This window comes from Macaca nemestrina, chromosome 7, assembly GCF_043159975.1.
Source record: "Macaca nemestrina isolate mMacNem1 chromosome 7, mMacNem.hap1, whole genome shotgun sequence".
In the NCBI taxonomy this organism is placed as follows: Eukaryota; Metazoa; Chordata; class Mammalia; order Primates; family Cercopithecidae; genus Macaca; species Macaca nemestrina.
The window spans coordinates 144939755-144965771 of NC_092131.1; the positions used below are offsets into that span (position 1 = coordinate 144939755).

A 26017-nucleotide genomic window follows, 5' to 3' on the forward strand; every position below is an offset into this window, starting at 1 on the left:
GTTGATAAAAATCTGCTTGACTAACCACATCAATTAGTATTCATGAAATTGTTACTCTGACCACACATGCAAAAGATTTGTAAGAGTGGCTTAGTGTTTTTACCGGTTACATTTTCTTTGCAATGTAGTATACATATGTATTTTTACATATCCAAATACACATTGGATCCAATGTAGTGTATTTTAATGTAAATGGGTAGTTAAGATAAATTCAGTTTGACCCTTTGCTATAGAGAATAATTTACATGTCCTTGGATAAAGGAGAAAATGTGCTTCTGGGGGATTGACCTGGGTTCAAATTCTGATCTCAGTACTTACAAACTAGGTGAGGCTGAACCTCATTTTCCTTATTTATAAAATGAGCTAGTTACAGCTAAATGACAGTGGTTGTGAAAATTAAATCAGATAAACAAAGTTCCGAGCACAGTTCCTGGCAGAGAAGAGCCCTTACAATCACGTTAGTTTCTTTCTGTTTTTTCCCAGATTCCATTCAAAGAAGCTTAATATTCAAAATGTGTGTCTAGCATGAATTTTAAAACTTGGATTTCTGTGTTGTTTCTCAGAAGATTAAAATAATTTCCTCATACAATGAAAAGGCCATCATGTCTGTTCGTGTGGCAATTTTTATACCTGGAATACTCTATAGAATCTTTAGTCTAAAACCAAGAAAAATGGAGGCTGGTCAGAAAAATGGAGGAAGGCACTCCAAAATCTTAAAGGTAAAAAAAACATGAGAGTCCTTTTTTCCCCCCAAAACTTTTCCTTCCTTTGCTCTTAAGACTCTTCTAACTTTCTGTGTAAAGGACAAAATTTATTCAAATCAGCGAGAAAACTGAATTGCAGGCAGAGTTCTTTATAAAGAAGGAATCTCAGAAACCCACTATTCTCTCCTATTTTTTATATTTCAAAACAGTATAAGGTGCAAAATAGTTTTAATTTTCATACTTACTATAAACCCATATTAATACCTTATAACATGATACAGAATATAGCTACACAAAAATTACATATAATACAAAACATTAACCCCTTCTCTTTTTAAGCAGTAGGAAAAATTGCATTAACATTTTTGGCTTTTCTTTTCTACACCTATATACCCAAGTCTGTTACATATCTAACAATACAATAATGGCCATACAATTTTAGGTAGCAAGATATCAAAAAGCTCTTTGGTCTTCAACTAAAAAACAAAAAAAGAAAAAAAACTGGAAAAAAGTGAAAGAAAGCTTTCTGTTTAAGAGCAGGCCACTTAGGGTTTGTCACTCTCTCATAAAACCTGAAATGGGATGTTAAAAATGAAACAATGTGAACTTATTATTAGCATTTCAAAATACTATTTTGTTCTATCATTTAAAAAATCTATAAAATGAGATTAAAGAGTTTAAATTTAACCTGTTCACCACAAGAAGTATATTAAAATTCTATAACTTAAGTGAAGACGTATATTTCACTTAGAGTCTAGAAATGTTAATGAAAGTGCTAGTTTTTACTTTAAGGCATTGACAAGTAGGTATTTCCCAATAGACACTAAAATAATACATTTATATAATCTTGAGACAATGTAATTACATACCATGATTTTCTTATTGAAGAAAACTGAAGTCATCACAAAATAATAATGTTGCTAATGATTTCTAATAATTACTAAAGAATAATTTTAAAAACTAGAGGTGGGTAAAAATAAAATACATACAAGTCTAGGGTCTTATGATTTGGAGAACTAAGTCAATATATCATCTCTTTATTTATGTATTTTTCCAGAACATGAAAGTCACCTTTGACCTGTATTAGGCACAGACTATCAATTTTTCCAGGCTACACTTCTCTACCATACCAGCTATGCCACCTACCATAAGCCTGGAAATACCACTATCAAAGCTCTCCCCACCCCACTCCCAATGTAGAACAAAGAGAAATGTAATACCATAACCTATGCTTTCGAAAGAATAAAATCTAAACTCACTTTGAGTTAGTCTTGAAGTTTCAGGGTTCTATATAATTAATTTTACTGAACTTATACACGTGCACGCGCGCGCGCACATCTCCCCCCACACACATACCCACATACCATCTTCAGACTGTTTTACTTAAAATCAGACACAAAAGAAAATTATTTTCACATTTGAAAGACAGCTGGCAAGAAAATTACATAGAGATTAAATAATTCACTCATCCATCTAAATCTACTTCTTACATTATCCAAAGCTCTTCTTATATGGGCAGCTTGAACATATACTTTTTACTGAGTTTAAAGATGTTTTGACTTGCTTCTCATCTTTTTTGAAAGCTTACCCAAAAGTTCACAACCAAACACTGGCCCAGTCCAGAGAGCCCTTACTAAAGCAGTCAGCAAATGAAAAAGTGCTTTTATTAGTTCTTCGTACCCTAGTTGTAGCCATAGGCTACTTTAAAACATTTCCAAGTGATAAAAAGGGAAGAGACAACCATATCTAATTTTAAGCCTATTTTAGTAAAATGTAATTGAATAATCTCTATAACTTAAAACACCAACATTAAAAATGCTCCCCCCTCCCCTTTCACTAAGCCCATATATGCATTTTTTCATAAGACATCTGAGGGTAAAATTATTTTTGAAAGATTTAGAAGGAAAACACTGAGTTTCTGACATAAACTAACACTGTTATTCATTAGTGTACCTTTTAGTAATATTTATCAAGTATCTTACAAAGATAGCTCCTATTGAAACTTTCAGAGTTTACTCTTTTTTTTAGAATATATAAAATCCTCTGGCTTATAGATTTTTTTTGTAGAAACACAGTAAATTATTAACACTAGGTAATTAATTTAAAGAATAGAACTCTTGTTTAGCAAAAAAAAGTATTATTTTAAAACACCTAGTCACGTGCTTGCTATAAATCAACCAGAAGTACAGTGCATTCTTTGGAAAATGTATAAATGCATTCTTTTAAAAAATAGTGATTTATTTCATGAATCCACACAAGGTCAAAATTCTAGTTTGATTGGAAACAGATGGTATCCCAGAAAAGTCAGGCTCTGGACTTGAAACTCTAAACAGGAAATATGGCCCTTACTAGCTGACTGCTTCCCTAATCATTACCAGAGCTTCATACTTGTTATTTTTATGAATCTCCTAGATGACTTTCATCTTTTCCTTCCATCTACAAAGCATCAAATAATTCTCAATACATATGTGTGTATATACACATTTTACATAAGGATTTGTTTACAAGATACGAAAACATAAAAACAAATGTACTTTCAAGCTCATTGCTAGTAAAAATATCAGGCTAATAATAACTCAGAAATTCAAGTTTATTTTCTACACTATCTTAAAAATAAAACGAAAGCCAACAATTATCGGGTAGCTATGTAGCAGACAGGACTTTACTGACACTACTTCTAAAGAAATCTACGATCTAGGCTGGGCGCGGTGGCTCACGCCTGTAATTCCAGCACTTTGGGAGGCAGAGGAGGGTGGATCACCTAAGGTCAGGAGTTCGAAACCAGCCTGGACAACATGGTAAAACCGTGTCTCTACTAAAAATACAAAAATTAGCCAGGCATGGTGATTGGTGCCTGTAATTCCAGCTACTCGGGAGGCTGAGGCAGGAGAACCGCTTGAACCCGGGAGGGGAAGGTTGCAGTGAGCTGAGATCATGCCAATGCACTCCATCCTGGGTGACAGTGCAAGACTCCATCTCAAAAAAAAAAAAAAAAAAAAAAAAAAAAAAAAAAAGGAAATATACAATCTAATATATTGCAGAAAAAGATAAAACAAAATCTCACAGATTTTAATAAAAAGCGATTAATATATACTGCTTTCCATTAAACAAGTGAATTAGAAGCTATATGAACAAAGAAAAAGGCTTACCGTTTTCCCATTGTAGTAATACATCAAAGAATTGCTGCCCATTCCAGGGACAGGATAAGCACAATACATGTTGATTTTGAAAACGTTACTATTTGTAGCTAATGCACACAGCTTCTCTCCAAGACATATATCCAAACAGGCAAAGGGAGTAAGTCTTCAGTACTATGCATCCACACATGGATCTACTCAAAAGGAACTTATGCAAAATAGGACTGAACCAACTCACAGAGCACAGAGGGAGGGTTTATGCTGTAAGTAACCTCTTTCAATTTCTATCAAGTCCTTGCATTGGTGGAGGATACCAAGAAGACAAAATTTGAGGTATTAAAAAAATACAAGTCACTTGTAAGTGCTAAATAGACAGATATGTCCTGAATAAAAATAACCCAAGAAATTATTAGATTTGTCTCATATATACATATATACACACACAAAGGCAGGCAAACTGACAGATTTTCTGCTAATCTGTTTTTAGTTTTAATTAAATTAGAGCACTTGTGGCAGAGAAACCTAGCTTGCTACACCTCCAGCCTTACCATCTGGCATGGTCTAAAGTTGCTTCAACTTTGATAAACACATGATCAAGTAATCAGGAATTGGAAACACTGAATCATGTGTAACAAGAAGGATCTAGACAGTTAATCTTGTATAAAATCACTTCCTGGAGAAAGCGGACCATCATGCAAATACCTCTTAACTAGCTATAACAAACCATACTTTAAGTTACAAAAATTATGTTGAAGAAAATTGAAAAGAACACATTTTATTAAAAAGCGTAGTCCAAAAATCAGATAGATTATCTTGAAAATAAATTACCTGTTTCTAAAACAGAAACATTTAATAATACAGATTTTGTTATAAACCTCCTTCAATTCTTCATAAACACCAATTAAAAGTTCATAAGATCTTGCAATAGGATTGCTCTTAAAAAAAAAATCCACACATCTTTCATATAAAGTATGAAAGAATAAACTGAACAGTTTCCTATAAGTCTTTCCTCTGTTTGTTATTGTTCTTAATACTTTGTATATTCATATTTTTATGTTAATACTCACATTTCTCAGACAGGAAAAATAATAAGTGTGGGAATAAATGTCTTACAGACATTTCTAACTCATACTTCGAAGTCAAAAGGTTTTGAAAGTTGTCTACAAAAACATACGTCTCTCACACAGACACGTCTTGCTATTTAAATGTTTTCCAATCAATCTTTTGCTGTAATTATAACCTGGAAAAACAGAATAGCAACTTTCCCTTTTTGTCTCATTTCCCTTCATCAAAACCTCTTTGTACTATCCTTCTCTCTGTGCCTTGTAGGTTCTAACGGGATTGTATTAATCAGAGGAGAGCTCACAAGCTGCAAAAGGGGCACATCACTTTTTTTAAAGGTACCTTTCATGAAGCACAAATCCTCTATGAAATATTCTAGGAATATACACTACAAGGGACCCACTATCTCCCCAACCTCATTTTTATTAACACATTGATCAAATTATAGTAACAAAACTAAATCAGACAATAAGGCCAACTAACTTCACAATATTTTAAAAGCTGATAGTATTGGAACAACAATAAAACCTCCCCACACTCTCCAGATATAGAAAAGGCTAAGCAGCAGCTGCAAAAGAACATCGCTGTACAGCAGACTATTAAAATGCCAGTCTACGGAGTGGTTTGTAACTTCCTCCCTCCTGAGAGACCACAAAGACCCATTTCAATCCTTGCAGAACTGTGTAAAAAGCTTTGATTTACAATTAACAATAGCATGCCTTAAAACCATTCAAGTAAATTTTAGTCTTCCATACACAGTCTTTCTATACTGACAGATCGGCTACTCTAAAAACAAAAAACAAAAAATAAAAAACAAACAAAAAAAGGAAAATCAAAATCTAATCAATAAAATTTTCCTTATTAATTAAAAACACTTACTTTTCAATAGAAATTGAGGAGGAACAGGGAGAAGAGAGCCACAAAAAACTGACAATACTTCAACATTTTTATAATCATCGCTTCAATCTGAGAAAACTTTTTTATATTGGTTAAAAAACATCCACCTATTATGACAGTTAAGCCCATTTCTCTGACGCCTGGCAGAAAACAGAGAGGGTACTTACTATGTTGTCTGATAAAACAAACATCATAATGTAAACCCAACTAAGCAACCTTGGTTATTAAAGCACAATGAAAATTTTAATATTTTAACACCAGTTCTTTATTTTAGAGGCAATTATATGATAATCTGAAGAGAATAAACATATATTCAGATAAAAAAGAAATTCATGGTAAAAGCCAAACAGTATAATCAAATTTCTTTAATGAAAAAAAATGCACTTATTTATTAAACACCTAGGTAAGATTTAGTGTTAAACATGAAACCTGAATGTGAAACATAGTTTCTAAAGAGAGTTGAGTAACTAATTAAAAGCTTTTGCTTCTACTTTTCATTATTCCCCTAAAAAACATAAATATAAAACTCGTACATGTGTAGGTAAGACCTCCCCTGCCAATACACACCACAGTCACTTAGTATACGCTACTGCCTAAATTGATGATAGATATAAAAACTAAAAACCAAATCAAAACTCTATGCCTGTATCCATAATTATATGATACTAAAAGCTCATTCTTCAAAAACAGTAAATCATCAACAAAACTGGTGGAATCTACATAAAATGCCCCTATATTCTACTTGTATGCTATGGAAAAGTCTTTTAAGTTTGTTGCTCCAAAACAGCATTTTTCTTGAAGCCTGTCTTACCCCCCAAAAAACTAAAACTGTTTGATGTAGATGGTCATTGCTTGATTGCCATTATAAATTATCTTGTACAATAAAATCTTTTTTTCTCTGCTCCCAATTTTTTAAAAAATTAATTTAATCTATGCAACAGCTGTAGCACAATTTCTTGTCCTAAGGAGAATCATATTACAGGAAAAAAAATGCATATAGATGGATCAAGTGCTGTTTTAGTCAATGCAGTTGTTTAATCTTTGCTTTTTTTTTTTTTAAAGGAACATGTCAAGGGTTAATCCTGTGACTCAGTCTGACAAAACGAGTCAGCTGGAGACAGGGCCAATTTTTAAACCTGATTTCAGACAGGCGTGCAGTCTGCACAGGAGCTCTGAATTGTCATGCACTTTTTATCCAGAATTGTTTCCACCCACAACTCTACATAATCACTTATGTGTTACTCTAAGATTATGTGATCTGACTCAATATTCATGTCACCTAGTTCAAAAATATAAAAAATCAAGTTTTACACAAGATAGGAATCATTGTACACACTAGCAAAATGATTAATGAAAATGCCAGAGGACCCTGAAAAAACACATAACTTGGAACCATACATCTTTTATTAACAAACTGATGATTCCTGGTTTAAAGATTATTGCATTTCACCAATTTTCAAATATGCCTTTTCCTCCCAAATGTTATCAGGATGTTATGTTTGTTGCTATTCCAGCAGTCATTAAGCACAGAACTAAACTAGGCAAGAAAAAACCATAATGTGCTTTGCCTAAAGAAGTTAATTCTTTACTGATGATTTAGGAAAAGATGTTTTCAAAAAGTCCACCAAGTAAGAGCTCTCTGGAAACTTCAGTTTAAATTCCAGGCTCCCATGCAAAATTTCCCTCTTCCATCTTACATTTCTGTTGATTGGGAAGCAGATCTTCCTTGGAGAACTATATAAAGTTTCTTAGAGTTATCCCTGTAGTATTTTTATCTACTTTATTAGCTCATTTTTATCCTTATATTTGGATCACTATAACAGTTATAGCTATTTTTAAATGATCCTTAAGCAAGAATGTTTCCAAAGGTAACATAAAATTCTAAATAGTTTTTGAAAGAAAATTTTTAATGGAAGTGAATTATGTATCTTGAATTAGTTAACATAGGCCAGTTAGTGGTTAATCTTACTGTATATTCTTCTAAAACAAACAGGCAACATTCCACTGTCCCAAAACCCAGAAGATCTGACTGGAAAAGTAAACCTAAAACCCACTCATAAGATTCCTCATGAAAAGTTTCAACATTATTTCTAAGTGAATCAAATCTTGGAAAATAGACTTTCAGAGTAATAAATGAAGTCAATCTTAAAACCTGACACATGAATAACTCCACGAATGAACTCTATATTTTCCTAAAGGATGAACTCAGCAAATAATAAATTATTGGCTGCAAGGGAGGTAGGGGTGAGGATAGATTTAAGAGAATAGTGAGAGAATCTGTAAGTGAACAAATTCAGAGCAAAAGAACTTTCCACAATGCCTCTTCTTCCTCCTCTATCTTGTAAAGAGATGACATGTGAGTGAATGCTGTCTTTCAACTGTGCAGTGTTTTAGTTAGCCTTGCTAATTAAGTCAGATATCAAAATTCCAGGTTTTATATCTGAACATTATATTGCAGACTTTTCTGGTAGTATATGCTACTTTGTAAATACAGTCATTCCTAAATGTTCAGAAAGTTGTTCTTCTGATTTTCTAATATCCTCACATTTTAGAAAATTTACTTCTGCAAGAAACAAATTAAGAATATAAAACTCCAGTGAAATAATACACCATTTTCAAACCAATTCACTAGAATTCAATGCATATTATTTAAAGTTAATAGTGTTATAGATCTAAAATCAGTAGTGCATCTTCTAATTCAACAATCACTCTCATCTTGCTGATACCCAGTCTATCAGTGAAAAGCCTTCTAATTACTATCTTTCCATTGTATGAAAATCTTAAAAATCGAAGACTTGATTTTGTGATCTTTACTCAAGTGACATTCCATGAAAAAAACTGTTCCAATTAAGCCTTAATTGTGATTACCAAAATCTTAACCAAACCAATAACAGGTGGATATTAAAGATTAGTCTGAGTACTGGTAAACGACTTATTTGGATATAAACACATATAAATATACATTTCTCAACACAGTGTAAAGACACATGGTAAAATTCATAAAATAGCATCTGACTCGGATACAGGATATCAGATGACTGTTTCTTTACAAATATCTCAAGTCTAAAATGAGTTTTAGAAATGCTTAATGATTAACAAAATAGAAAACCCCTACCTATAGAGTCAATGGAAACAATCACCTCCGTAAACTGCATTTTTAAGGTAAAAGAACAATTAATTTCCTTTTGACAACCATATGACTATAATGAGGATATGTAAAAACAGCCATATCTCCTGGAGAAGAAAGCAAATAAATCTCTTTCTGAGGTGAATAAATAGTATCCCTCCGATATCAACATGAATAGAACTGACAGATCATACAAAGCTTCTAAAAGGCAATCATTAGATAACCCTTCAAATGAGACAGAACTATATAATTACTGAGAATATGTAAAATCTGAAGCAAATTGCATGTTTCTTTTGATCACAAACTCACAATGACAAAGCAGTTTTCTTTGAAAAATTAAAGAGGGGGGGATCCCGCTGCCCCTGCATCTCTTGGCTGTCCTTTCCCTTTCCTTCCCTTCATGAATTGCAGTTTGTCACTTCTCATTTACCACTTGAAATAACACAGTAAGAGAATCATTAACTATGTTGCAACTTGACAATTTTCCTGCAGATGGCTCTATAATCACAGGACTGCCTAATGGTGTGTGTATGCACACATTAAAAAAAAAAAAAACGATCAGGATGAGCCCCAGGTTTTTAAATTCCTCAAGAAACCAGCACTTCTGAAGATGTTTCAAGACTGACATAAGGCTTTGCACTATTGACTCGTTAGGCAATCTAACAACAAAACAAAACTGTAGGCAAACAAAGCTATCGTTTAAAATCATCTGTAAAGCTAAATAATTTTTGTGAACATGATGTCTTGGGTCAAATTAGCTGTCTCTTAAAGAAAGTGCCACCCTTTTTTTGTTTCTTCTTTTGGCCTGTGTGATTTTCTATTCTTCTGAACTGGAAAACACCAGATCCTTTCAATTTATGAGAAATGGAACAGCACCAAGATATTCTATTCTATTTAAAATTTATTTTTAAAAAGACTAGAAGTAACATCTGCATCTTAGCCCAGAACCATTTCAAGAATCTGCAATCCAAAGCTGTAAGTAACTTATACATTAAGTTATTTTTGGTCCCCAATCTATATTTTTGTTTCAGTAAAAATTCTTGCTAGTGGTAGTAATTTTTTAATACTTCTTACCTCTAAATAAATACTGAGTCTACCAAAACATCCTGCCTCACATCTGTGATAATAAAGTAAAAAAGCAAAGCTAATTTTTGCTATATTCACTGGAAGAAATCATACAGATCTTGAACTTATGAAAAGATGTATCTTTTAAGAATGGTTTCTTATTACTAAATTCTGGTGACCATTCTCAACAAAAGCCAAAAAATACTTCAGTTTGAACACACATCTAAGAAGAGTGAAATCAACAGGGGAAAAGATGGGAAATGGTGTCAGTCATACATTTTCAACAAAGAACAATGCAAAACAAGCATTGTCTGACAAGTATTTGGTATGCTTCACCATTCCTAACAATGACAAGTGTCCCTAAACAGACGCTGGGAAACAGATACAAAACTTGGAAGAAATTTGTTAAGCTACTTGCTCTATGTAGCTGTAGCACATGTGTATGCAGTAGGGCAGAAGTATTCTCCCTATCATTCTATGTAATATAAGATGGGCTACTCAGGTCCCAGAACACTGTGGAGTTATATCACGTAATGCGAAAGAGCACTAAACTGGGAGTCAGGAGATAGGGATCCAGGTTTCAGCTCTGCCTCTCAGGAGGCATGAGAGCTTAGAGTAGGTCGTCGACTCTCCCTGAGCCTAATTTTCCATTTCTGTAAAATGCAGGCATTAAACTAGGCCAAAGACTTCCTAGCCATTTCACCACTAATAAAACATTTTATTATGCACTCCACCCCAAAACTCTGAATTCCTATTATGAAAGATTTTTGTCTCTCAGAATTTTTTTTTTTAATTCCATTATGATAAACATTTTTCTCTCTTAAAAAGAAAAATCAAGGCGGGGTATGGTGGCTCATGCCTGTAATCCTACCACTTTGGGAGGCCAAAGTGGGAAGATCCCTTGAGCCCAGGAGTTTGAGACTAGCTCGGGCAACATGGCAAGAACCTTGTCTCTACAAAAGTCAAAAAATTCGCTGGGTGGTGTGCACCTGTAATCCCAGCTACCTGGGAGACTGAGGTGGGAGGATTGCTTCAGCCCAGGAGTTCATGCCTGCAGTGAGCTATGATTGTGCCACTGTACTCTAGCGAGGGTGACAGAGAGACACCCTGTCTCTAGAAAAACAACAACAACAACAACAACAAATGAACAAAAACAAAAAAGAAAATGCAAAGCCATGTAACTGCAGTTCAGAACTTCAGATTAAAAGGTAAATGAAGCATTGCCATGCTGAGCTGAAATAATTCCAGTGAAAGAAACCTAATGTTTAGTTACCACTTTATTTCAGTAAACTACAGAATCCACAGAATTTGTTAGGTTTTTCTGATGTGTATTGAATCTTCTTGTATTCAAGATTCAAGCTGTGATCCACTGGCATAGATGATACCAGGTGTCCACACCGATCTTAAATTGTGTGTGTGTGTGTGTGCGCGTCTCTGTGTGTGCGTGTGTCTCAAAGTCTTGCTTTGTTGCCCAGTCTGGAGTGCACTGGTGCAATCTTGGCTCACTGCAACCTCCACCTCCCAGGCTCCAGCCATTCTCATGCCTAAGCCTCTAGACTAGCTAGGATTACAGGTGTGCGCTACCACACCCTGCTAAGTTTTGTATTTTTAACAGAGACAGAGTTTCGCCACGTTGGCCAGGCTGGTCTTGAACTCCTGGCTTCAAGCGATCTGCCAGCCTCACCCTCCCAAAGTGCTGAGATTACAGGCATGGGCCACGATGCCCAGCCTTAAATTGCATTTTTTAATCATATCTGCAAGAGGCGTAATTAAAAGTCTAAAGCCTCACATGAAATGAAAGGATGAACCAAAAAAGGAATCTGAAAACATAATTACAACTTCTCAGTTCTAAGACAAGAGTCCAAAAGCTTTGTATTCTAATAATATTTATGCCAGCAAATGAAGTATCTAAAAGACTAGTTATATATAACTCCATTGCCTAGTAATATGTTCATTTAAAACCATCGTCTTTCTTTTTTATTTTTATTTTTAAAGTATAATTGACACAAGGTCTCACTTTGTTGCCCAGCCTGTTCTTGAACTCTTGGGCTCAAGCAATCCTCCCACCTCAGCCTCCCAAAGTGCTGGCATTAGAAGTGTGAGCCACTGCTCCCTGCCCTATCAACTTTATCTTGAACAAAATAGTAAAACAAAATAAAGAAAAGCAGTGACATCCTATGATTGGTAACAACTCTTACCTAACCTTGTCATTGTTTAATTTACTCAGTAACTATTTTGATTTCTCAGTAATGTGCAATTTATCTACAAGTCATATATTTTATGTTTAATATAGCATCACCTGGAGAACAAAACATTTGTGGCTATGCCCTTCAAATAATACATAATCCTCTCCAGAGATGGCCTTGTTATAATTTTAGCAAGCAACACAGAGTTAAGGAGTCAATATGGGAGCTCATCTTAAGTAAGTGGGCTGCAGCTCCTGTACTATTCTATAATAAGGATGCAGTGCCCATCTATGACTTGTTTCTTTGCTCCTTTTGGCTGGAGAATTTAGTAGAGCAGTAAACAGGACTATGACACACAAATATGGCTGTAATGAATATGCAGGATGGAAAGTTTACAGGATAAAGTAAGGGAGTAAAAGGTGAAAAACGGGTGGCAACACTACAGTAACTTTATAGGTGTGCGATCTTGAGGACACTTCCTTCCTGTAACACTGGCGATTTCAGACTGAAATGATTGTTATATAAAAAAGGTTCAAACTGTGTTACTGTTGTTAAAATGGGAATAAAGATTATATGAATATAAGAACACGATCTTCTAATGCTAAGACCTCACATCGGAAAACAAATGCATGACTTCCTAGCGCTAATCTAATTCCTAGCTAATAATCTAATTCTTATCTAATAATTCCAATCTAACCAAGGGGCACACTGTCCATGTAAATAGAAATAACTACAGTGTTCTTTGCTGCTGAAAAGACATTTATTTTTCTGATGAAAAACTGGAGCTCTCTCTTTTCCTCCCCGAAAAGTGTTTACAAAGTTTAAGCATGTTATATGTTTTGTAATATAGTGAGTTAAAATATACCGTTACGTAGTTATCTTTCTCCTGAAGATAATTCAGATTACCTAGCATGTAGCTTATACCTTCTCTGAGTCAGCTGAGCATGGTCCAGAAAGAAGAGCTATGGCTGTATTGCTAATCACTTGCCTTTGTTCATTTATTCAACAAATAGTTATTAAATATCTGTTATGCACCTCTGTGCTGCAGGTGCAATAAACAACATAGATAAAATAAAATAAAACATTATGTTGGTCCTGGGTAATACAGATAAAGAATAAACAAATTAGGGCAAATCAGATGGCATAAAATACTGTAGAGAAAAATACATCAGGAAAAGAATGAGGAGGTACTACGGGTATGTTGCGTTTTTATATGGGATGGTCACAAAAGATCTTCATTGACAGAGTGATATGAGATCAAAGAGAAAACTAGTCATTTGGACACTAGGGAAAGTGTGTTCCATGAGAGAGAACTGCAAATGCAAAGGCCCTGAGGTAGGAGTGTGCTTGACATCTTTAAGAAGCAGTAAAAAGGAGAGAATGGCTAGAGTGAAGTGAGGGAAGGGCAGAGTTGTAGAAGACGAAGTCTGAGAGGTGGCAGGTGTCTTGTAAGCCATTTTAAAGATGTTGGTTTTACAATAAGGGAAGCGTCTGGAGGATTTTAAGCAGAGGAGTATATGACCTGACCTAGATTTTAAAAGGATGCTCCTGTGTTTAAAAAATAAAAACAAAAACAAAATAAAACCGGGAGACCAGTTGTAAAGCTGTTGCCATAATTTAAGAAAGAGGTAAAGGTGGTTTAGACAAAGATGATAGCAACATAGGTGACCACAAACGGTTAAATTCTTGAAGAGAATTGTAGTAAGATAAATATTATATAAGACTGTCTCTGTTTTAAATTTATGTCAATGACACCATAACTTACTTCCTTTAGAAAAAGAATTCCTGTATTGTTGTTTTCCATACTTTTCTTTCACGTGAGGACCATGGCCCTATATTTTTAATTAGGTCCTCCTAAAACAATGTAGAATTAATGCTGATGGCTGAATTACCTGTAATTTTCCTGCTTTTTGTTTTGGTTTTGGTAAAATACTCCTATTTTGACAACTAGGAATTAACTGCATAATTGAGGGGAGAAATGGGACAAATAATTCAGTTGCTTTTACAAAGAAAGCCAGTTAACTTATTGAAGGTTTGAACAATCAGAGGAGAAGTTAAAAAGTACAGCTTAGAGCAGGAAGTCATTAACAGGTGATGTTTTCCTATTATAGATACATAAAATAATGGCCTTGTAGTCCTTATTTTTATCCCTTTAATTCAAAAAGTATTTCCTAAATACTACATCATGTGTCTGGAGAACAACAATTATGCAACAAAAAACATTTTGGGCTGGACACAGTGACTCACGCCTGTAATCCCAGCACTTTGGGAGGCCAAGATGGAGGATCACTTGAGGCCAGGAGTTTGAGACCAACCCTGGCAACACAGCAAAACCTCTTCTCTACAAAAAATAGAAAATGTAGCCGAGTGTAGTGGCATGTGCCTGTAGTTTCAGTTACTCAGGAGGTTGAGGTAGGAGGATTGCCTCTCTGCTTGAGCCCAGTAGTTTGAGGCCACAGTGAGCTATGATGGCACCACTGTACTCCAGCCTGGGCCACAGACTGAATCCCTGTTTCAAAACAAAAAAAAATTTTTTTTAAGTTCTTTCTTTCCAGGCTGGGCACAGCGGCTCACACATGTAATCCCAGCAGTTTGGGAGGCCAAGGTGAGTGGATCGCTTGAGTCCAGGAGTTTGAGACCTCCATGGGCAACAAGGTGAAAAACCCTGTTTCTACAAAAAATACAAAAATTAGCCAGTTGTGGTGGCACTCGCCTGTAGTTCCAGCTACTTGGGAGGCTGAGGTGGGAGGATCACTTGAGCCCAGGAGGTGGAGGTTGCAGTGAGCCAAGATTATGCCATCACACTCCAGCCTGGGTGACAGAGTGAGACTCTGTCTCAAAACAAAACAAAACAAAACAAAAAACAAAAAAAAAAAACAGGATGTTTTTCCAAAGATCAAGGTTATCTTTTGACTATAAGAATTCTGGCCATGTGCGGTGGCTCACGACTGTAATCCTACCGTTTTGGGAGGCTGAGGTGGGTGGATCACGAGGTCAGGAGTTCAAGACCAGCCTGGCCAAGATGGTAAAACCCCGTCTCTACTAAAAATACAAAAAAATTAGCCAGGTGTGGTGGCGGATGCCTGCAATCCCAGCTACTTGGGAGGCTGAGGCAGAGATCTGCTTGAACCCGCGAGGTGGAGGTTGCAGTGAGCCAAGATCGCACCACTGTACTTCAGCCTGGGCAACTGAGCAAGACTCTGTCTTAAAAAAAAAAAAAAAAAGAATCTTGAAGACAGAGTCCATATTTTATTCATATTTAAATCCCTAAAGTCTAAAGTAGTTCTTCATTCACAATAAAGACTTAGTATATATTTGCTGATTTTGACAGAAGGGATTCATATTCTCCTCACTGGGAGTCTACCAGATGGAGCCCATACTAGTAGCAAAGAAGTTTTCTAATTCTCATTTAAGTTACTGATTTCTGAAATTTTAAAATATCTTTTGTGTTACTGGAAAAGATACTGAAAACCATGATTTCAAATAATGATGAGTTTGACAGTTTAAAAAACTAACAAGCTCAAGTCAGAAAACTTGAAGTAGACATTCTTACTTACTATTTTTGTTGTTTTTTGAGACGGAGTTTCACTCTTGTTGCCTAGGCTAGAGTGCAATGGTGTGATCTTTATCTCGGCTCACTGCAACCTCCACCTCCTGGGTTCAAGTGATTCTCCCGCCTCAGCCTCCCAAGTAGCTGGGATTACAGGCATGCCCCACCATGCCCGGCCAATTTTTGTGTTTTTAGTAGAGACGGGGTTTCACCATGTTGGTCAGGCTGGTCTCGAACTCCTGACCTTAAGTGATCCACCTGCCTTGGCCTCCCAAAGTACTGGGATTACTGGCGTGAGCCACTACACCTGGCCTATTTATTGTTTCTTATTAGTACTAGCCTCATAAAAGCAAAAACGGGAACTATTTAAGAACCATATAAAATTTACTTAGATTTCATAGGGATTAACATTGAAAAAATGAATTTTCTAGGAATAGAAGATATTCTTAATTTTTCTATTAAGCTTTTATGTTTAGATCAGAAACACGTCGCATGATTCAAAAGAACTGGTTTCACAGTCATACTTGGGTTGGAACCGATTCCCAAGGTGCCAGCAACTATCTTTAACTTTAGGTTCTTCTGATTTTAGTTTTTTGGGTCAGGGTCTTGTTCTGTCACCCAGGTTGGAGTGTAGTGGCATGATCACAGCTCACTATAGCCTGAACTGGCTGAAGTCATGCTTCCAACCTTAGCCTCCTGAGTACCTAGTACCAAAGGCACACACCACCACGATCAATTTTTTTTTTCTTTTTTTTTCTGTAGAGACAGGGTCTTGCTATGTTGCCTAGGCTGGTCTTGAACTTCTATGCTCAAGCACTCCTCCCATCTTGGCCTCTCAAAATCCTGGGCACATGGCCCAGCTTTAGGTTCTATCAGAAAGTTGGAACAGGAAAAAATATAGAGATTGGCACAAGTATATCTAAGTTTAAGTTAAAAATTTTAGTAGGACTGTTTATATTAGTCAAATTATTTAAATACAAACCATTTGAATTTAAATCTAATTGTTTCGAATAAGCATTTATTAATACTTCTATACATGGGCTGCTTTTGATGTCCTGCATATTATTACCTAACATGACACTTAAATCCGAGAAAAGTTATGACACTGTAGCACCCACTGTATAAACTGAGGCTCTACCATTATTCTACCTAGGAATATTTTAGAGTAAGGCAAATAATAGTGCTGGAAAGTATCTGTCAATACAATAAACTCTGGCCCAGGGTCTTAAGGGACTAAAGAATGCAAGATAATGAGGCCGGTTGTGATGGCTTATGCCTGTAATCCCAATACTTTGGGAGGCCGAGGCAGGCAGATCACTAGGTCAGGAGTTCGAGACCAGCCTGGCCAACATAGTGAAACCCCTTCTCTACTATAAATACAAAAATTAGCCAGGCATGGTGGTGCACACCTGTAGTCCTGGCTACTTGGGAGGCTGAGGCCGGAAAATTACTTGAACCCAGGAGGTGGAGGATGCAGTGAGCCAAGATCGTGCCACTGCACTCCAGCCTGGGTAACAGAGCGAGACTCTGTCTCAGAAAAAAAAAAGAAAAAAGAAAAAAGAAAAAAAAGAATATAAGGTAGTGAATCTTAATAAAACCAAGGAACAGGCCTAAGAAGTATTTAATTTTATTTTTAACTCGTTAGGTCTGTTTTTCACTGGAACTACATTTACCTTTTCTTTAAATCTAGTGCAGGTTGGCAAACTTTGGTTTGTGGGCCAAAAGTGGCCACCATCTATTTTCATAAATAAAGTTTTACTGTAATACAGCTATGCCCATGTATTATGTATCATTTGTGGCTGCTCTTGTGCTACAACAGCAAAGCTTAGTAGCACATCAGAGACAACTGGCCCACAAAACCAAATATATCTATAACATACCCCCTTTATAGAAAGTTTGCTGACCCCTGGTCTAGTGCATTGAGGAAAAGTAGAAATTCAGGCTAAGATATAAGTTGGTTCTAACAAATTTGGCATAAAACATAATTCCTAGAACCAACTATTTTTGAAAACTGATAAAATATTGGCACATTACAGATACTGGATTAGGTATTAAAAAATTATAGATAATAAAAAGAGAAAACCTTTGAATGGTCAGTACTTTAAAATGTCTTTGAAGTCGATTCAATGAATATAAACATAACAATTAGAAACCATCCTGAGACTAGCAATGTTTTTAAAATGCTTAGAAGTTTAACAACAATGTAGCTATACAGCATACATTACAGTCCTTGAAATAAGATATAAGTAAAACAAATAACTTTTCAAAGCAAAATCATTACAAAGGGAGTATTAGTGAAAGTAAATTTCATGTAAGCAAATTACTTAGAATGTAAATGCCTTTCCTAACTTAGAAATCTAGAGCCCCAAGCATCCCTGGTGATAAAAATGTGAATTTCTTAATCTAATCCTTCTTTTTAATACTTGAAAAAAAATCCTTAATCATATTAGGTAAAAATTTAAAAAACAGTCACGGTTCTACTAATGCTGAACACCCTGTGAGTGGCCTTAAACTCTAAAAGCATTTACATAATTCAACCATGTATCCTTTAAAAACCATATGAGTTTTATACACACACACACACACACACACACACACACACACACGCACACACACACACAGGGCTTTATCCTAGATCTGGTTTGTGAAGTCTCAAAGATCTTATCAGCAGCCAAAGAGTTCAATAAACCTTAAAAGCTACCTGTAAATGAAATGTAGTCATGTTCTTCTTTTAAAAGGAATAGAGAAGTCAGAAAATAACAAATAACAAGTATCACTGTATACAGCCATATCAGTACAAACAATTGGATCCATAGGACTCACTCACTGGTTACTTTTCCTTCTGCTTTTTGGTTTGAAATTACATCAAAGACATTACTGACTTCTCACAAAAATCAGCATCTGAGAACTACACATTAAAGGCTATTCTGACACTGTTCTAAACAGTGGTTACTGTCAGCATAAACAGTGGCTACTTCTTATTAATGTATGAAAAAAATCACTTATGACTAAACTGAATATAAGTTTGGAATGGATTATTGGATAATCCATTTACATACTTAACATACAAAGGTTTTTCTGCAAGTCTGACCCACAAGGTCAGAGAATGAATAAGCCACTTTGGAAATTTTGTATCACAGTAGCCTTCAAATAGAGATACCTTATCTAGCAATCCGAAATAAGAACTCTTAAGTACGTACAGTTGTTGTGTGTTCTCTACGCTGTTTGCCCAAAGAACTAAGCAAATATCTATTCTAATTCATGTTCAAGTTCTGGAGGGTTTACTCATGAAGTTCAGCAAAAGCTGGTACTTCATGTAAATACTATTTATTCCAGAATCAGTAGATTTCTTCCTAGTCTTAAGGGCCTTAGATCATTGTTTATTTTTATTTTTTTTAAGACAGGGTCTCACTCTGTCAACCAGGCTGGAGTACAGTAGTGTGATCCCGGCTCACTGCAATCTCAACCTCTAGGGTTCAAGCAATTCTCTCTCAGAGTAGCTGGGACTATAGGCACACACCACTATGCCAGCTAATCTTTGTATTTCTTTATAGAGGTGGGGTTCTATTATGTTGGCTAGGCAGATCTCGAACTCCTGGGCTCAAGTGATCTGCCCGCCTCCGCCTCCTAAAGTTTTGGGATTATAGGTGTGAGCCACTGCACCTGACCGGGCCAGATAATTGCCTATAAACACACTCTGTTATCTTGACTTCCTAGTGACTTCCATAGGACTCTACTCACAGAGTATTTTTCTTGCTGCTCATCTTACTATTTTCATGGATAAATTGGAGCTATCAGTTTCTCTATAGTTCTGACTCTTGACCTTTTTCTTACTGGTTCAGATGGCTAGCAAGCTCTTAAACCATAGTTTTCTAAGTATTCATTTCCACTCATCCGTTCTGTTTGTCATCTCTTTCCAATTAAAAAAAAAATCTTCAATTTAGACACCCTCAGGATTTAGTATTTTTTTTCTTTTGAATATTCTTATTCTACTTAGTATGTACGGGAACATGCTAGATTATTAGACATGGTCTAGTAGTCTTTATGGTTTGGGAATACCTCAGGATATTTCCAATTGTCTCAAAAGGTATCCCTACATTTTCAAGTTTACTACAACAAATGACTAAAAATTCACATTTTTTTTAAAAGAGCCATTCCCAACAAAATGAAATTCGATAAAAACTTTAGGAGAAAGAAAGGCATCACTTTCTTACTTTTTTTCTTTTTTTGAGACAGAGTCTCGGCTCCGTCACCCAGGCTGGAGTACAGTGGTGAAATCACAGCTCACTGCAGCCTTGAACTCTTTCAGGGTCAAGAGACGCTCCTGCCTTAGCCTCCCAAGTAGCTGAGACTACAGGCACATGCCACCATACCTGGACAATTTTTAAAATATATTTTGTGTGTGTGTGTGTGTGTGTGTGTGTGTGTAGACAAGGTCTCACTATGTGGCCTAGGCTGGTCTCAAACTCCTAGATTCAAGGGATACTCCCACCTTGGCCTCCCAAAGTGCTGGGATTATGTGAGCCACTATGGCTGGCCCCATCACTTTCTAAATTACAGTCAATGACTAATTCAAGGGCCACTGAGCTTTGTACCTGTCTGCATCAAACCAAGAAAAAGTAGAGTCTAAGCTGCTTTGATTCATGTCAGAAACAATAAAGTTCCTGATACTGATGGAGAAGAGTTAGCAAATTTTTATTTGCAGGCAGAGCCTTCCTCTGTCACCCAGGCTGGAGTGCAGTGGAGTGAACATGGTGGGCTCAAGTGATCCTCCCACTTTAGCCTCCGAAGTAGATAGAACCACAGGGGGTGCCAATCACATCTGGCTAATTTTTTTGCAGTAACAGGGTCTTACTAGGTTGAACTTTTGGGCTCAAGTGATCCTCCTGTCTTGGGATTACAGCCACTGTGCCCTGACAAAATATTTTTCTTGATGGAGTAAATTACACTTTGAGAGTTTAACCAAGAAATGATGGTAACAGCTTTTGTGGGAATATATACATACACACTTTAAAACAATGTACAAAAGATAGCATGACACTTGATTAAGAAACAAATAATCATTCATCAGGCTATTTGTGGGACTGCAAACAAGTTATATTCAAAACTTGTAAGACATGTCGTTTTTATGCAGAGTTAATATTTGATACGAAAAGGGTATTTTCAAATGCTATAGAACAAGAACATAACTTTAGGTATTTGGGTCTAGGAAGGCATTTCAAATCTCTCTAGGTATTTACTTACATTTTGGAAAGACTTGTTCTGATATATCTTGCTTCTTCAGAATTCTATTATCTACTGTAGCATATAAAAAAAAATGAGCTATGTTTGGAAATACTAACACCAACTTAAGAAATAAAGAATAAAGAGCAAAGAAACTTTTCTCCACCTAAGAAATGCTTCAGAGGGCCATAAAGATGTTCAATCAGTGATTTAAAAAAGGAAAAAAAAAAAAAAAGCGCTGACTCCTGAGAGTTCAGAAAACAAAAATAATTGGAATGAATTCTAGGGGCAGCCGGATTTGATTCAACAAGTTTTCCTTCCTTTCGTAGATTGTTTTTCTGCAAGTGAATGCTTTCTAAACAACAATAGGAGCTGCTACAATTTACCATGAGGTCATTAAGTGCCAGGCACATACACTATATACACAGGTGGAGGTAATGTGAAAACTTTTTATTTCACTATAAGACTTATCCTTTTTTATATCTTCAAATTTTTTTGTTTGCTTTTCATCCAAATTTGGTAAAAATGAAATGCTAAACTTCTTTAAATTTCAGGCTGTAGTGGTACGAACTAGCTATAATAATGAAGAAACATGTACTGAATATCTAGGATACACCACACATATAGTAGGTACATAATACTCTCACAATAACATCTATGATAGGAATTATCATCCCCTTTTACAAATAGAAATCGGAGGTTCACAAAAGCAACTTCTCCAAGGTTATAAAATAAAAAGCTAAGGGCAGGCTGCGCACAGTGGCTCACGCCTGTAATCCCAGCACTTCGGGAGGCTGAGACGGGTGGATCATGAGGTCAGGAGATCGAGATCATCCTGGCTATCTCACATCTCTACTAAAAATACAAAAAATTAGCCGGGCGCGGTGGCGGGCGCCTGTAGTCCCAGCTACTCGGGAGGCTGAGGCAGGAGAATGGCGTGAACCCGGGAGGCGCAGCTTGCAGTGAGCTGAGATCATGCCACTGCACTACAGCCTGGGTGACAGAGCAAGACTCCATCTCAAAAAAAAAAAAAAAAAAAAAAAAAAAAAAGCTGAGGGCAGATAAATAAAATCCATTATATGCTTCATTGGGAAGTCTGTGGTTTTCTACTACTGTAGGTCCTTAAACAACAAAGCCAAATGAAAATAAATTTGATCAGTAAAAACATACTTGACAGAATAAATTTGTTTTAATTTAATATACTAAGCAAGATATTTTCTGAATAAACCAAGGTATTAAATAATCAGATTTTAACACTCAAAAATAAAATGGTGTTTGATATTAAGTTAGGTTGTAATCTTGGCCCTATGTGTGATTTTTGGCAAGTTAATTTATGTTTTTGAGTCTTAATTTTCTTACTTGTAAGTAGGGAATATTAGTTACAGAGTTGTTTGGCAAAAGGTTGAAGATTAGGATATGGGTAATGGTTAACAAAGTTCCTCACACATGAAGTGTTGCACCACTAACACAGTGACACTGAGGCTGTAAAGGATGCTAACAAATACATTACAAATGTTTCCTTTTTTTTTACCAGGAAAAAATCCTGCCCCAAATCCCCACCCAGAGATTCAAAATTCCCTTGAACTTTGTATCTTAGTAAAGATCTGATACAGATGAAAAACAGCTGATGTACATGCAAAGAACAAAGACAAGAGTTGGCAGTTAGAGAATGGGAGGGGAGGTTTAAGAACCCTAAAAGGGAAGGAAAACACCCTGCAAAGCCAAAGTACCACCCATGCCTTTGGAAACTCCCAGATAAAACTTTAACAATTATAAATGCCTTCCATTATCTCTTGGCCAGAATAGTTGAGGTGTTTATCCAGGGTAGACTGCTATGACAACTTATCTCTTCTCATATCTGTACTGATTTCATGTGTTCCCCAACTCAGTCTATCTCTGGAGTAGAAGAGTGGGTTTGCTACAGGAAAATTACAAAGGTTGCAACTTGTATAGAATCTAGTAACATTGTACTTTTAGATGTGACCTCAACATGTGTTTATTTTTTCACACCTCTATGCATTTTACCTGTCTGGTTCATTCTCTCCTTCTCTAACAGATGAGCTGCTACACATCTTTCCAGACACAACTTAAAGGTCAACTCTTCCTGAAGCCACTATAGTAGGGTTAGTGCTACCTACCCTGTGTCACCAGAGCACTTGGTACACACCCTTACTTGCTTCACTGCAATATAATTAATTTCCTGAATGCCTGTTTTTCGTATAAGATAGTGAAGTCCCTGAAGACAATTATGGTGTTTGTATACGTTTGAATTCTCAATGTCCAAGCATTATTCTACTGTAGCTGCTACAAAATTCCACTTTTCCCAATCTTTAAATCTGTCTAGAGAAGAAAGTGGAGAATCTCATGTGCTTAAAAAACATCACTTCTTCATCAGGAGGAAGAAAACTATGCTCACTATTTTTTTTTGGTTATTTATTGAGCATATCAGTTTTAAAACTGTAAGTATGTAGCATTTTAGACCTGAAAGGAACTTCAAATTTCCCACTCCAGACATCCTAAGGGCTGACTAGTCTAAGGCTATACAGCCAATCAGTGACTGAGCTGGGCAGATTTGGGTGAACCATTCACTTAATGTTACTGCCTATACTGCTCTAATGATATTTAATACGCCCTAGTTAGACCTTCATCCACAAGCAAAAGTTACTATTCAGTTGTTCTGGAGAGAGGAAAAGAGAAGCTGAGGTATGTACTTATGATACCTAAATATAAATCAGTTTACAAAAAAAAAAAAAAGTCTCTCATCAATGCTTCATGATCAGATTATACAGATTATCAATGCTCTGCATGCTAAGTAACTCTGCCTATTATTTTTTGTATCAGTATCAGCAATACCAACCTAGTCCTTTCACTGTTTTAGAAAAAGTAACACATATTTTACAGATTAAAGATAGAATGAACAAGCAGCAAACTGATGAAATCCTGAATGTTACTGCCAAATTTCCAATATGGTTTGGAAAGTATAATAGTAAAATCATCATAAAATAAAATATACATAGTCAATTTTCATTTTTATACTCAATTTTTCTTACAGTTTACATGTCAAAAGTTTATAGTTTGCGTATTTTTCAATAAATGCTCTGAAACAGGAAATCACAACTTAAAATTCCATTTTAGATCCGGAGAAGGTAAACAGTATAATCTTAAGTGTTCTTAGGACTTATTTTGTCATTATTTATTAAAATACTTTCTTTTAAAATCTTTCACAGTTAATCCTAGAAGTGGGAAAAGTATCTGTCTTTAAGGTTTTGTTGTTTTCTTTTTTAAATACTTGAGATTTCAGCCGGGTGTGGTGGCTCACACCTACAATCCCAGCACTTGAGAGGCTGTGGCAAGAGGAGCACAGAGCCCAGGAGTTTGAGACCACCTTGGACTGGAGAGAGACCTCCTCATCTCTACCAAAAAAAAAAAAAAAAAAAAAGCCAGCCATGGTGGCCAGTCCCTGCAGTCCCAGCTACGTGGGAGGATGAGGTGGGAGGGTTGCTTGAGCCACGGAGGTCAAGGCTGCAGTTTGCAGTGATTGTGTCACTGCTCTCCAGCCTGTGTGACAGAGTGAGATCCTGCCTCAAAAAAACAAAATAAAAAAAAAGGCCCTGAGGTTTCAACACAGCATTTTATCTAAAACATATTTTCAATTAATTAAAATGAATTATTTATACGTCCTTAATAACATTTAATGTACACTAATATAGCTAGTAAAATACAATATATAAGTAGGCTTGGCTTGCAAAATTTCCTAATGGTTCTCAAAGAAATCAAGGTTTCATCAGAATTCAGTGACTTGTTACAGATACCTGAGACAATACAGAGAACTATCTATAAAGAATGCATAGTTACAGAGGTAACTATTCATTACCTCCAAGTAATGAATGTTATTATGGTTACAAATGTAAGAAATGCTGGTGACCTCCAGTGTCTACTCTCTTGCCAGGCTGTTCTGTCCATTTTGCTTTAAAAATCAAAGGACTATGGAACACTGAAAATACATTGTTTCTTAATGTCAGGTTAAGAAATGAGATGAATTTTTCATTCACTAATCTGTTTTTTTAACCTGTATAGTTCTACTAAATATTAATGTGCAATTTAACTTTTATTACTTTCATTGAATTATAGTAATAAATTACAAGAAAATTGCACTGTTACATGTTTTAGCAGTACTGTCAGTTTTAATATGATTTTCTGTTAATTTAACAGAAATCATCTGTTATACTGTTGAATCACCTACCCCTGCATAGCACACAACTGTTAAAATGTAAATTGCCCAACTATTTTTAGCCGCTGCTGAAAAAAATTCCTGTCTTCGGGAATAATGATTTGAGGCATTGTGTTCATTTTGTTTATCAAGCAGCTATTCAGCCTCTAGTGGGTCCAAGTGCTTATGCAAGCAAAAGCTTTTTAAGAATGCCTGCAGCTGCAAGCCAACCTTCCAGGTAGGCTGCAGGTTCAGAGCACAGCTGCCCTAGGCTGCATAAAACTCAGATCCATCTGGAACTGAGTTACAAAGAGGATTTCAAACTCGACTTTTCATGTATCACACGGTAGAGAAGGCGGGGGAAGAACACAGAAAAGAAGGCAGGCAAACAACCGAAAAGATGGTATCTCTACTTTAGCCTTAATAAAAAATAAAAAGCTCAGACCCATGCTGCTCCTTCTAGATTACTACTTGCCAAGCCGGATATTCCATTCAGTCTATACTTCGATGAGCTGACTCATCCGGCAGCACCTGCGCCCATGTGTTAAGTACTGCCAAATAAAAGCCCAACATCCATTTACACAACAAAAAGATGTACCCTACAAGGCACTGGGGCCTCAATCCAACAGCCTCATGCCCCATTTGTTCTAAGCAAAGGGAGAAGAAAAAAACACTTCCTTTCTTGCACCAGAGATTTAAAAATTGTAGGTAGATTTATGGTGCAGGTTCATTTACAAGTACTTTTACTTCTTTAAAGAATAAAGTATATTTAATAGCACAATTGCCCCTACAGTATTAGATTATCATGGCCATTAATGATTGTTCCACCAAACCTTTCCAACCTTCTTCATCAAAG

General features: G+C 36.0%; 1 protein-coding gene across 10 annotated transcripts in view; it reads right to left on the bottom strand.

Moving 5' to 3' along the window:
- The window catches only part of LOC105489751 (transcription factor 12), a 366026-nt gene that overhangs the window by 67083 nt on the left and 272926 nt on the right, over positions 1-26017 (bottom strand). The window contains exon 1 of one of the 10 annotated variants that reach the window (XM_024795271.2): positions 3854-4615. The exons of 7 other annotated variants lie outside the window; for them this stretch is intronic. In XM_024795271.2, coding sequence (XP_024651039.1) covers positions 3854-3922 — 69 coding nt within the window. In that variant the 5' untranslated portion in view covers positions 3923-4615. Of the gene's footprint in view, positions 1-3853; positions 4618-26017 lie in introns of those variants that run through there. 2 more of the 10 variants (XM_011754857.3, XM_011754864.3) reach the window with 2 other exon arrangements.